We start from the raw sequence: 14,111 nt of genomic DNA, 5'->3' as shown, positions 1-14,111 counted from the left end.
GTGATTGCCATGTTTTTGACTGTTTTCTATTGCTATTGTAGAGTCCTGAAGAAGGTCCCCATCGGGATCGAAACGTCGACTAAATGAAATAAAGAAGAGTGAAATTATAACACTTATCAATTTTCCCACACCCCTTATCATACTTATAACTATTGTTGTATATTGGGAATTAAAATTGTTGTTATATATATATATATATATATATATATATATATATCCAGCATACTATGTTGCGTCCATACATTGGCTCTGGGGCATACATGTTTTTCGAGTTTTTCTCGGGTGTTTCGCAAGATACAATTACAAGAGTGGTCGCAAATACTTCAGGACTCTCACAGCTTCTTTTGGGACAACTATATCTTACATTGAATCACATGTCTCTAACTGACAATCAAACGGACGAATCTGGTTTTTTCCTTCCCCACCATTGTGTCCTGAAAGTCACCAGCTCTACCACAAAGCTACGTGTTGTCTTCGATGGCAGTGCCAAATCCTTTTCTGGTCTGTCCCTCAATGACATTTTGATGGTAGGTCCAACAATACAGGACGACTTATTCTCAATAGTTCTACGATTCAGAAGACATGAATTCGTTCTTTGTGCTGACATCACCAAGATGTATCGGCAGCACACATGTAAGCACGAACATCGTTTTCTGCAGAAAATTCTTTGGCGTTTCAATCCAAATGAGAAAATCTCAACCTTTACTCTCAACACTGCTACTTACAGAACTGCCTGTGCAGCTTTCCTGTCTATTCGATGCCTACATGAAGTAGCGTATCTTCATCAAGTTGAATTTCCGAAAATTGCTTCAATCATACTGCAGGATTTTTATGTAGATGATCTAGTTACTGGAAGTTATTCACTCGAAGAACTTCTTTACATAAAACGAATTTTATCCAATCTTCTTGAACAGCACGGTTTTACCTTGAGAAAATGGGTATCAAACTTTCAAGAAATACAATCACAAGAAGACTTTCTACTCACCATCGGCAGTAGAGAACAAAATAAAACCTTAGGCTTACTATGGAACTCTTCCTCTGATGTTTCAACCTATACTATCTCCAGTAATAATTTCACCGAAAAAATCACAAAACGTCAAATACTGTCATCCATTTGCCAAATTTTCGACCCACTCGGGCTTCTCTCACCTGCTACGATTGTTGCCAAGATCATCTTGCAACAACTGTGGAAATTGAACATCTCTTGGGATGAAAGCATTCCCACGGATCTACGTTCGAAATGGCTAGCTTATCGTTCACATGAGATTAAATTCCCTCGACATATTCAATGCAGCGATTCTACTTCGATAGAACTACACGGTTTCTGTGACGCCTCAGAAGCTGCATATGGGGCATGTGTATTCATTCGTTCTATTGATGCTTTCGGCAATTATACTTGCAACATTCTTTGTGCAAAAACGAGAGTTGCACCTTTGAAACAAATCACAATACCCAAACTGGAACTTTTTGGAGCCACACTGTTGTCTGATCTCATGAACAAGGTGAAGGACTCAATCAAAATATCATTCAATAAAACATACTATTGGAGCGACTCCACAATCGTATTAGCTTGGATAAGATCTTCTCCGAGTTTATTGAAAACCTTTGTTGCCAACAGAGTAGCTCAAATTCAGAATTTAACAGATCCCGATTGTTGGAATTACATAAACACCTCAGAAAATCCCGCAGACTTACTGTCACGAGGAGTACCCCCTACAAAACTCATTAATTCCAGTCTTTGGTTCCATGGTCCCAAGTGGCTTGTCCACTCGGACAGCGATTGGCCAATGAATGAACTTTTAACCCCTACACCAAATGATCTTTCCGAAATGAAACATATCAAAACTTTTCTCAGTATCGATCACAACTTCCTTGAAAATATCGGCAGATTTTCATCCTTCTTGAAATTACAAAGGACATTCGCCTGGATAGTTTGTTTTAAAAATAACCTCAAGACTGAACCCAATTCCAGAAAACTTGGTGTTTTAATGCCTTCAGAACTCCAAGAATCCTCGAATCTATTGATACGCATTGTCCAAAGGCACGCTTTTCCTCAAGATCATAATGCTCTTTCCAAGGGACACAACGTCAATTACAAAGGTAATCTCGCAAGTCTGAACTCATTCTTGGACAGTGAACAAATCATCAGAGTTGGTGGTAGAATACAAAATTCGAACTTCCACTTCCGCAAAAAACACCCAGCCGTGCTACCAGCTAACAATCATTTCACGACTCTTTTAGCTCGACATGAACATATTCGCCTATTGCATGCCGGTCCACAGCTATTATTAGCATCTCTAAGAGAAAGATACTGGCCAATCTCTGGTCGAAATCTCGTAAGGAAGGTCGTACACGAATGTACACGATGTTTTCGCTTCCAAGCGAAACCCGAACAATATCTTATGGGCAATCTTCCCAAAGAACGAGTTTCGCCATCGCGTCCATTCTCGACATCTGGCATTGACTATGCAGGTCCATTTTCAATCAGAGACAGAAAAACAAAGTATAAAACTACGAAGGCTTATATAGCTCTTTTTGTATGTCTCAGTGTTAAGGCAATTCATCTAGAGGTTGTGAGTGATCTAACCTCCGAATGTTTTTTAGCTGCCTTGAGGATATTTTTTGCGAGACGTGGACAAGCGGCTACCTTATTTTCAGATAATGGCACTACATTTGTAGGGGCGAATAATGAAATAAAAAACTTCTTCAAACATAATAGTGAAATCATTGCAAACAATTTTACCTCTGATGGAATCTGCTGGAACTTCATTCCGGCAAAGGCACCCCACTTTGGTGGTATATGGGAGGCTAGTGTGAAATCACTGAAGCATCATCTATACAGGGTGATGGGAGATTTAAAATTAACCTACGAAGAATTTTCTACGGTATTATGTCAAATAGAATCTTGCTTGAATTCCCGCCCGCTTTATCCTCTTTCTAATGACCCAAATGATACATTACCTCTCTCCCCTGCGCATTTCTTAATTGGTGGATCTTTAAACACCATACCTGACCACAATCTGCTAGATACGAAAATGAATCGTCTCTCACGATTCCAAAGATGCCAGCAAATTCTGCAACACTTCTGGACCAAATGGAAAAACGAATACATATCCAGCTTGCAAAAGCGTACGAAATGGAAAGAACGCTGCAATGATTTGCTGAAGATTGGTGTTCTCGTACTGTGCAAGGAAGATGGGCTTCCCCCTCTAAAATGGAGAATTGGGAGAGTCATCGAGATCCATCCGGGAAAGGACAACATCGTGCGAGCCGTCACCATCAAAACCGCCACTGGTATCTTCAAACGACCAGCGGTGAAACTGTGTGTCGTACTAAATCAAGAATAGCCTTATTTAAAGCCTGGAGGCTTTCAAGGGGGGCGGTATATGTTAGAGCCCATTCCTTCTACACCGCAACGCCGCTGAACCCAAGCGAGACATCGATGCGAGCGAGGAGCCGAAAGGAGGGGACAAGGCAGGCATCGACAAGAAGCGCGGCAATTTATTCATTCGTCTACTATACACGCTAATGTGAACATGTACCACATCTTTCACGTTGAATAAACGTAATTATTCGATATTTGTCTTATTCAATAAGTTACAAATAATTCAGAAAATTGGTGTCGTCTTCATACACACAACACACACACAAAACATCAAGTCAACTACAGAATAGTGACATTTCAGATGTAGAGGTATTATTTATATGCAATAATCGAAATACATCAAAATAACAATAATTTATTTCAGATTCAATCGTCAAGGTCTACCATAGATACGGTTGCAGATGCTTTTTTAAATTCAAATGAGGTAACTTAAGTATAACTAAAAAAAAAAAACTACAAATGCCAGTTTTGATTTTTTTTCATTTCAGTGTTCCTCTCAAATACCGAGTCTCCCACCATCAGGTGATATTCCAGATTTTGAGGTTGATATTCAAGTGACATTTTTCATAATAAAAGAAATAATTCAATAATAATTGTTCATTCTAGATATATACGCCAGATTCAATTAACAATGAAAATGAACTTGAGGTAATATAGCTACTAAAAGTTTTCGAATTATCTGCTTCACGATTGAAATATTTACAGATAGAGGCGTCCAGAAATGACGAAATTGCCGATAATGATGCTGCATATACCCCTGAGTCAGAAGTAAGACTAAATCCCTTTTTTTTTCGAATCAGAATAATTTATGTCATATATTTCAGTTCGACGACTCCGATACTGATCCAACATATGACCCGAAGCAAGAGGTACTACTTCCTTGATATATTGAATTTTATTTAGTCATTCAGTTAATTCATTTTCAGTCTGAGCGGAAAGGGAAACGATTTCGACAGTTGTTGACGGATTCTTCTGCATCGTCAAAGAACAACTCCTTTAATACGCCATCGAGCACAGAAAAATTTGTCAAAAAACCTATAATTATTCACCAAAATGTTATTCTAAAAAACCAGATACGTCCCCATCTCTGCATACCAAATGAAAAAAATCCAGATCCAACGCCACAGATGAATATAAATATGAGTAGCGACATTAATTCCAGTTTTTCGCCTCTTAGGCAATCAGAAAGAAACGATCCAGTTCCATTAAACGATACACCAACAGTTTCATCATCGACATATAAACGAAAAAAGGATAATTGTTACTTTTGCGAAGAGGAAATTTCGCCCGTCATATCCAACGAAATAATTCCTTGGAAACAGAAGCAATAAGCATCATGGCACTAGACCCAAAAAGCAAAGAAAGAAGGGATCAAATAGATAGATTAAGGAAGAGAGGGAATTATATAAGAAATTCACATGAAAAATTCAAACCAATGAGGTCGCCTATATTGAAAGATAGAAATTTATTACCCTGTTCAAATTGTCTTGGATTTTATTCATCCAAATTATTATATAGGCACAGGAAGAAATGCATTGGTAAAAATAGTCTTAATTCACAAGCAGAGGGCCAAAATACCCTCATCGATAATATGGCCACTCGGATAGATACTCGGATAGACTAAAAAACGAGGTTTTTCCTAGGATGCTTCCTGATAAAATAAGCCTTGAAGCGAAAAGAGATTAACTCATTTCTGCATTCGGAGCGCAATACCTGAGAATACACAGGGAGAAACATTTCATAAATGTCACTTCACGCAAAATGAGAGAACTATCAAGGCTTCTAATGGCGCTTAGGGAAAAAGAGCCAAAAATAATTACCTTTTTGACGCATTACAACCGAAATATTTTAATTCCATTTGTGATGCTGTCAAATCAGTGGCTAAATACGACCATATAAACCATTCATATGCTGCTCCAACTTCAGCAATGAATATAGGGACATCTTTGAAGCAATGCTGTGATATAGCCATTCTACACAACTTGAAAAATCAGTACTCAGTTTCCTCGACAGAAACAGAGGTAAACTTAGAAAATATGAAGCATCTATTAACTTCAAGCTGGAAATTTGAAATATCTAGCCAAGCAGGTTCAGATCTGAATATGAAAAAATGGAATAAGATCACCATTGATCCCCTTGCAGAGGATTTAAAAACGCTAAAAAATTATTTGATTTCAAAAGCCAAAGAAGCAGTCACCATGTTAACTAATGATCCTCGTAATAAGATTGCTTTCAAAATATTATTGGAAACTATTTATTGTAGAATAATTGTACTAAATAGGAAAAGACCTGGTGAGCTGCAAAGACTTCTGCTATGTAAATTGTGAGGCCATGGAGGGAACAACTAAATACGAATAATTCGATCCAATTGTATCGGCAACAGAAAAAATTTTATTGAAAAATTTCAAAAGGGTCGTGATAAGAGGGAAAAGAGGACGAGGAGTTGCTGTCTTGTTCAGCAAGGATGTACAAGAAAACATCGATCTATTGTTGTCTGTAAGGAAAAATTTAGTAGATGAGCGAAATCCATATTTATTCGGAAGACTGGGTCTCCTGACAACCATTTTAGGCTACAAAGTGTTGCAAAATTATGCACGTGCTAGCGGAGTGAAAAACCCTTCTGCAATAACATGCACTAGATTACGCAAACATTTAGCTACATTATCTCAGTTGTTTTCCCTCAATGAAACAGAAGTGGATCAATTGGCAACTTTTATGGGACACACGATAGGTGTCCATAAAAATTCGTATAGACTGCCAGATGATATCCACCAGACGGCTAAAATTTCAAAACTCCTCCTCTTGCTTGAAGGCGAAAATCTTCGTGAATTCAAGGGTAAGACACTTGATGAAATAGATATTGATTTGGAGGAAAATTTACTTGAAGTCACAAACTGCGAGGAAAGTGACGGAGAAAACAATAAATGTGAGGACGATACATATGCGAATTTTTCATATAGCGAACCGTCTGGTGTAAAAACACAGATAAGTGGAACTGAGATAGATGAAGAGAAAAAAATTACTAAAACACCTAAAAAGAGAACATTGGTGAAATGGACCACAGAACAAAAAAATATTGTAAAAAATAATTTCCAAGGACACATTCGAAATAAAATTCCTCCAAAAAGGGCTGAATGTGATATTTTGAAAAGTAGTGATCCGGAAGTCTTAGAAAATAAAGACTGGTTGAAAATTAAAGTATTTGTTCAAAATATCGCACCCCCGGTGCGACACTGTCACTTATGCAAAAAATGCAAAATTGAGTTAAATATGTATAAGTGGTCCTAAAGCACCCCTTTACTTGGTGCGAGAACGTTACTTCTGTAGTACGCATAGTTTCCTAAGAGGGCGACGGTGTCTTTGTGGTTTGGCGCGAAACACGGTTACGCTGGGAGCAACATCGTTTTATTGGTCAGTTGTATGCGGTCCCCCCGTTAGTGCGCATGTGCCTTAGAGCTACACTGTCACTAAGGTAATTGTGTTATATTATTTTTTTGATTCTGGAGCAATAGTGACCCAAGATACAATTGTGACATTATTTCTCCAATATATTAATACTTTTTAAAGTTTAGTATTGTACTACAATGACCTTAGTTGATAAATGACTTTGCTTCTCCAATTCTTCTTTCTTTTTAAATGAATGTGCCACTCAATTCAAACCAATCACCTGGTCTCAAACTTATGTTTTTCTATATAATGAGGGCCATTGTGTCAACTAAGTCGTTTTGCTTGTAACCAATAGTGTTTACGTTACTGTGAAGATTGTAGGTATGAACAATTTATTTATTTCGAATGTTTTCACTTATTTTCAGTTGTTTTTTGAATAAAAAAATGCTGTCTCGGGGAAAAAAACTGGTATCACTGGCACATGCAACATCGCCCATTGCAAGAAATGAACCTGTCGAATCTTCAGCTCCACCTTTTGATATTAATCAAGATAGCAGTTACTCTGTTCCAAAAACTCTTAACTCGCCAACTAGTAATAATGCTATTAGTGAAATTGAAAATTCAATAGAAGAAGAATCTGGATGTCCAACTGGTGACTACTCTGGTACCAATTCAGATGACGATTTCAAGCCCCCATCTAATTCGTCTTCATCTTCAAATAGTTCCTCAGATTCAAGTAGTTCATCTAGTTATAGTAACTCTGAGAATGAGGTTGATAATCAAGAACCAAGATCACCACCTAAAAAAAGGGGTAGAAACCGTTCTCGTAATCCCCATAAATGGAAGAAAAACATAGCCAAAAAATTGAGGAATTCTGGTGTTGAATATAAATCAATTAAAACTAGCAAAACAGTACAGGCTAGAAAAATTGGTCCCTCTTGTTCAGATAAGTGTCGGCTTGCTTGCTCATCTAAATTTACCCAAGAAAAAAGAATACAAATTTTTAATTCTTACTGGGAGCTAGGTAGTATAGAAAGACACCGTGATTTTTTGAATTCCTGCATTAGACCACTCGAGATTGCAAGCCGTCGTATTAAAGTGAATCGTCGATACCAGAGACAAGGTAACTCTGCATTTTATTTACTCAACGATGGTCGGTCAGTACGGGTTTGTGAAACTTTTTTAATCAACACCTTGGGTATTTCACCAAAAACTATACGAACTGTCATTGATGCTAAAAAACTCAATGACGGTATCATTCCCGAAGACCACCGGGGAAAACACGGGAAGCATTGCAAATTGGACAAAGAAATTATAAAAGCCGTCAAAGACCACATTGAATCTATTCCAAAAGTAGAAAGCCACTATTTGAGGGAAGCACGAGTAGGCTTTTTATTGACGGTGGCTTGACTGTAGCAGAATTGCACAGAAACTACAAGGAAGTACAGGAAAAAAATAATAAAGCAGCTGTTAATTACGACGCCTACCAACGCATTTTCAATCACGGTTTCAATATTGGTTTTTTCAGGCCGAAGAAAGACCTTTGTGACCAATGCGTTGCATACGAAAATGCACCAGAAGAAGAAAAGGTAAAATTATATGGCAGATATAAGGCTCACCAAGAAGAAAAGAGCTTGAGTAGGGCTGAAAAAGATAGAGACATGAAAGAATGTCAAGATCCTGAAGGTACAAAAATAGTATGTACATACGACTGACAAGCTGTCCTGCCATTTCCTATAGGAAATTCCTCAGCATTTTTTTATAAATCAAGACCGAATTGCTACAATTTCACCATTTCCAATTCAAAATATAAAGAAACTACATGTTTTTTTTGGCATGAAGGCTTAGGCAACAGGGGAGCTATCGAAATAGGATCTTGTGTGTACTCATATTTAGTAGAAGTTGCTAAAAAGTATCCTGGATGTGACGTGATTTTTTATTCGGATAATTGTTGCGGGCAGCAAAAAAACCGATTCGTATTTGCAATGTACCATTTCGCAGTAACAAAATTAAACATAAATTCCATACAACACAACTTCCTGATACGTGGACACACGCAAAACGAAGGTGATACAGCACATTCAGTAATCGAAAAAGCCATCACTAGAGCAAAAAAATCTGGGCCCATCTATATTCCTGAACAGTACATATCCATAATTCAAGGAGCAAAAAAGACAGGAAAGCCATTTTTAGTGAGAGAAATGAACTACAGTGATTTCGTCGATCTAAAGGCGTTATCAGATAACATAAATTTCAACATGAACAAAAATGTTAAGGGGGATGCAATTAAAACTTCCGAAATAGTGAGTATTAAGTTCATAAAAAATGACAATAATTATCGATATCGAACAACCTACAAGACTGAAAACTGGGAAGAGGCCGAAGCTATAATAGAACCTAATAGAAATATCTTACGTCGAGGCCGAGGTAATGTTCGCATTAACGAAGTCGTTTTGAAACCAGCATATACCTCAAAGATAGCTATAACAAGATCGCAAAAAGCGCGACCTTTTGAGTTTGGTAGAGACAAACATAGTACCAAGATACTATGAGAAGTTCTTCAAAGATCTCCTTTGATTTCATAAAACTTGTGATACGTGTTGAAAACAATTTTTTGTTATGTTATGAGTTTTTCATTATTTTTGAACTACAGCAATGTAGAACTGTCAAAAAGTTTTTGTTCATTTCTAAAAATTTTTAATTATTTTATTAACAACTGTGTATGTTTGTGATTTGGAATAAAAATCAGTAAATATTCTGTTCTCGTTTTTTCATAACTCAGTATGACATAACTACAGTTACAAGTTTTCGATAGTGCCATAACGTCACTTTTGAGGGGGTTGAAATGTTTAAATAATCGAATAGTATATTTTTTACGGTATTAAGTGACCATTATTCAGCCAAAAGTAAAGTTAAAAATTGAAATTGTAGTAAAAACTATTTATCTCATCTCTATCTTTTACAGTTATTGTTTAGTGACGTGTCAAAGTTTAAAAAGCTTTTTCTGAGAAACTACATTTTTGCATAAGTGACAGTGTCGCACCGGAGGTGCGATATATATTCGAAGAAACAAAAAAACCATACAGATTGATGAAAAGAACGATAAATTGCACGTTTTCGCTATCTTTAATTTGAGTTGTTTTTTTTTTAGATATATTATTTTGTTTTTTATACTATCTGTTGAATGTTTTGTTTGTTCTGGAAATGAAGTTCATTTTTTTTATGTCTATTTTATTTGTTTACCTTTGACAAGAATTTGCAGACTTTTTGTACTTTCAAAATAAATTCATTTTTGTAAGTAATTCAAATTTCAATCAAGTAAAAGTATTCCATTCTTTTCCCTTCAAATAAATGAGAGATCATTTATCGATTTACCTTTTTCACGTAAGCTGAGATTAAAGGGTACTGATAAAAACATGACAATGAGACTGGAATATTTTCTCAAGCACAGTTTTCACAAGTTTCAAATATTTTTAAAACCTAGTTTGAGGTGATGACTTTAATTTTCCACGGAAACTAGATTGCTTAGAAATTCTACGATAACAAACGATATCAACGAATATTTCCCTCCTGTCAAAAATTCTATATATATATATATATATATGGAGACAATTATCGAAAATTACAGCGATAATTGCATTGTAGGAAGCGAAACAGCACTGCGATAATTGTTCTGTTCCTAGATGCATAGTTTCTATGCATCTTACACAGTTCGAATTTATAGCAATTCCATTCTACATCAGTTTGACAAGTGATGTAACAGTTTATTCGGGAAATATTCCCCCGAATTACACTCGCGGATCAAAATAACCGGATAATCTCGCATTCCAGCGTGTTTTCTTTGAAAAACTGCATTCGGTCATTTTCATGACAACACGCTGTCATGCAGAATTATCGGTAATTTTGATGTTCTTGTGCAATTACTTACGACTATTTCCCTCGTCGTAATTTGCACCAATCAGAAACGCGCAATTTTGAATTACAAATGGTTTCTAGGTGGAAAAACTGTTTGGCAGAACCTGTCAGCAGTTTATTCGCGTTTACCCGAGGCAAAACTTGACAGTTGTTGTCACCAAAAATTACAATACCTTTGAAAACAAACGTAATTATAATCTCCAAGGATACCAGAAAACGACGCTCAACAATTTTTTCTGATTTTATTGTCAAGTGCTAGTTAGTCAGCTTATATCGTGAAAATGAGTCGCTTTGGAAGCGATTCTTTGTCTAATATTGATCTGGCGATTGAGAAAAGTATACCGTATAATACCCTCAGAACTCATACTTCAATATGGAAACAGTTCATGACATTCTGCAAAGCAAAGAACTATGAGCTTATGGAAAACACAACTTTAGAACAACTAAACCTAATTCTGAAAGATTGGGCGTGGAATATGAAGGTGTCAAGTTGTAAGTAAATTTGTATTCTATGGTTCAAGCATGACATTTTATGTTCTTCTATGTTCCGTAGTGAAGTTGACGTCAATATATCATAAATGTACGAGTTGATGTAACGATGGTAAAAGGAAGGGAATAAACAATATTAGTGTTGCTGATTGTTCTTATTATTATTGAAAAATCCCGGAAAAATCCTCACATTTTCACATGGTAGCAGAGCGTGGTTTGAAAATTTCATTACGATTAATCGAATAGTTGAAGGTAAAGTCAGATTTAGTTTATTTCAAGAATCAGAATATTCCAGAAGGACGCTTCGACAAAATGGCCGATGAAATTGTAAAAATTCCCATTTTCGATGGAAAAGATTATGGATGCTGGAAGAGAAGAATTGAAATGATCCTGAAAATGAAGAATTGTCAAGACGTCGTATCCGGAAGAATTAGAACGACCGACAAAGAAGATGAATGGAATGGTAAGGACTTGAAGGCTATCAATATAATATATAGCGGAATTAGTAATGATCAATTACAATTTATCCAAGATAAAGAAACTTCATTCGAGATCATGAAGAAGTTTGATGAGATGTATTTGAAGGAATCGACAGCTCTACAAATTTGTGTGAGAAATAAATTAGAAAGATTGCGGTTAAAAGACTTTGAAGATACTGCTACATTTTTCACCGAATTTGAAAAACTTATCAATGAGTTAAAGAGTGCTGGGGCCACTGTTACCGAGAAGGAGAATCTGAGCTATATGATCAAAATGTTACCAAGTTCATTGAGCTATGTTGGAGACTTAGTCGATGTGTTGAAAGAAGATGAACAAAATGTAGATTTTGTGAAAAGTAAAATCAGAATGATGGAACTAAAAGAACAAGAAGAAACTGGTAAACACAGTGCAAGCGTATTCAAGACCGAAAGAAAAAAAGAACGAAACTGTTTCAAATGTGGAAGGTATGGACATTTCAAAGCTCAATGCCCAAATATGAAGCCGAATGGAAATTCTTGGCAGCCAAGGGGAGGTATGCAATATCGAGGAGGTGGTTCTCAACAATATTGGCAGAACCGAGGAAATGGTAGTAGTCGAGGTAGTCGTTACAACAGTAATAGTCGAGGTGCAGGTCAACATCATCGAACAGGTGGTTGGCATCAGAGAAATCCAGAAGCTGGTATGAGCAGTTTCAATACAGAGGTTACTGAGGTAAAATCTAATTCAGAATACTCTTTACTTGAAGCAAATAATTGCACTGATAAAATCGAGTGGTTGTTAGATAGTGGATGTTCAGACCATATCGTCAATAATGATGAATATTTTCATGAATGTATTGTTCTCAAAACACCAATTAGTGTCAAAGTAGCTGATGGTCGTATATTGAAAGCAACTAAAGTAGGTACTATTTTACATGGATTCAATGTTTTTGGAAACATAGTTGAAAATAAATTGTTGAATGTTTTCTATGTGAAAGAAATGGATAAAAATTTAATTAGTTATGGAAAAGTTACAAAGAAAAACAAAATTGTATCAATTGGTAATATCTCGAAAATTTACAATGATAAGGGTTATGTTATTGCTGTAGCATACAGAACAAATGGTATATATCATATGACAAGCCAAATAATTAAAGTGGAAATAAACTATACATCGAAGAATAATATTTCTGTAGAAGAAAGATTTCATAGAACATTAGGACATGTAAATTTTAATTATTTGAAAACTATGTGTAGAAAACAAGTATTAGAAGGTCTACCAAGTGATTTAGAATGTGACATTTTTAAATGCGGTATATGTTTGAAAAATAGAATGCATAATTTATCATTTAACAATGAAAGAACCAGAGCAAAAGAAATTCTAGAAATTATACATACTGACTTAAATGGCCCACATTATACTACTGGTTTGAACGGCGAAAAATATTTTTTAACTTTCATTGACGATTTCAGTAAGGTTGCTCAAGTCTATGTTATTAAGTCAAAGAATGAAGTTTATGATTGCTTTGTCAAATACGTTAATTTGATTGAAAATAAGACGAATAAGGAAATTAAAAAGTTACGATGTGATAACGGTACAGAATACTTGAATAGTAACATATCTAAATTTGCGAGCGAGAAAGGGATTCATATCGAACCTTGTCCACCGTACGTTCATGAATTGAATGGTACAGCAGAAAAATACAATAGAGATATAATGGATATGGCAAGATGTTTGTTAGATGAAGCTAAAGTACATAATCGTTTTTGGCCAGAGGTAATCAAAACTGCGACTTATTTGAAAAACAGAATTTTAACTAATACAGTTGTCAAAGATAAAACTCCATATGAAATAATGTTTGGAGAAAAACCTAGTGTAAAATATTTGAAACTTTATGGCAGTAGAATTTTTGTGAGAGTGCCAGAACAAAAAAGAAATTCAAAATGGGATATAAAAGCGGATTTAGGAATTTTGTTAGGGTATGAAAATGTTGGTTACAGAGTTCTAGTGAATAATAAAATAATAGTGGCTAGACATGTTGATTTCATAGAAGAAGGAACAACATATATAGATTTTGATTCAGAAAACAAGTTTGAAAATATTAGTGAAATTAGATTAAATGAAAATGAACATTCTGAGGATAGTACTAACAGGGAAAATGATTTAAGACGGTCAACTAGGGTAAAAAGAAAACCAGCTAAATTTAACGATGACAATTTTGTCTATGATAATGATTTTGTTTATGTTAATTATGTAAATGCGAACATTCCAAATTCATATAATGAAGCCATGACAAATGAAAATCATGAAAAATGGACAGAAGCTATGACTAGGGAAATGCATAGTTTGCTGAATAATAAAACATGGGTATCTGTTGAAAAACCTAAAGACAAAAAAATTCTTGATACAAAATGGGTTTATACTATAAAAAATGGTGAAGTTTATAAAGCAAGATTAGTTGTCAGGGGATATCAAC

The 14,111-nt window shown here is 35.6% G+C and overlaps 1 protein-coding gene and 1 long non-coding RNA gene across 2 annotated transcripts; both read left to right on the top strand.

The window, feature by feature from the left end:
- The first annotated feature begins 260 nt into the window (after positions 1 to 260).
- On the top strand, positions 261 to 3,347 carry LOC123671874. The gene has a single exon (XM_045605798.1). It carries the CDS (start codon positions 261 to 263, stop codon positions 3,345 to 3,347), a length of 3,087 nt encoding a protein of 1,028 aa, XP_045461754.1.
- Positions 3,348 to 4,103: 756 nt separating this feature from the next.
- LOC123671729 lies at positions 4,104 to 4,424 on the top strand. Its single transcript, XR_006746165.1, has 3 exons — positions 4,104 to 4,153; positions 4,210 to 4,254; positions 4,312 to 4,424. It is a non-coding gene; the product is annotated as an uncharacterized LOC123671729 (long non-coding RNA).
- Positions 4,425 to 14,111: the final 9,687 nt, after the last annotated feature.

Source organism: Harmonia axyridis, chromosome 1 (genome assembly GCF_914767665.1).
Source record: "Harmonia axyridis chromosome 1, icHarAxyr1.1, whole genome shotgun sequence".
Lineage (NCBI taxonomy): Eukaryota > Metazoa > Arthropoda > Insecta > Coleoptera > Coccinellidae > Harmonia > Harmonia axyridis.
The sequence above is the reverse complement of the archived record's forward strand: the minus strand, read 5'-3'. Positions and strand labels throughout refer to the sequence as shown.

What these genes read in the sequence shown, in the direction of transcription:
- LOC123671874 (XM_045605798.1), top strand. Translation starts at nt 261, where the DNA reads ATGTTTTTCGAGTTTTTCTCGGGTGTTTCGCAAGATACAATTACAAGA.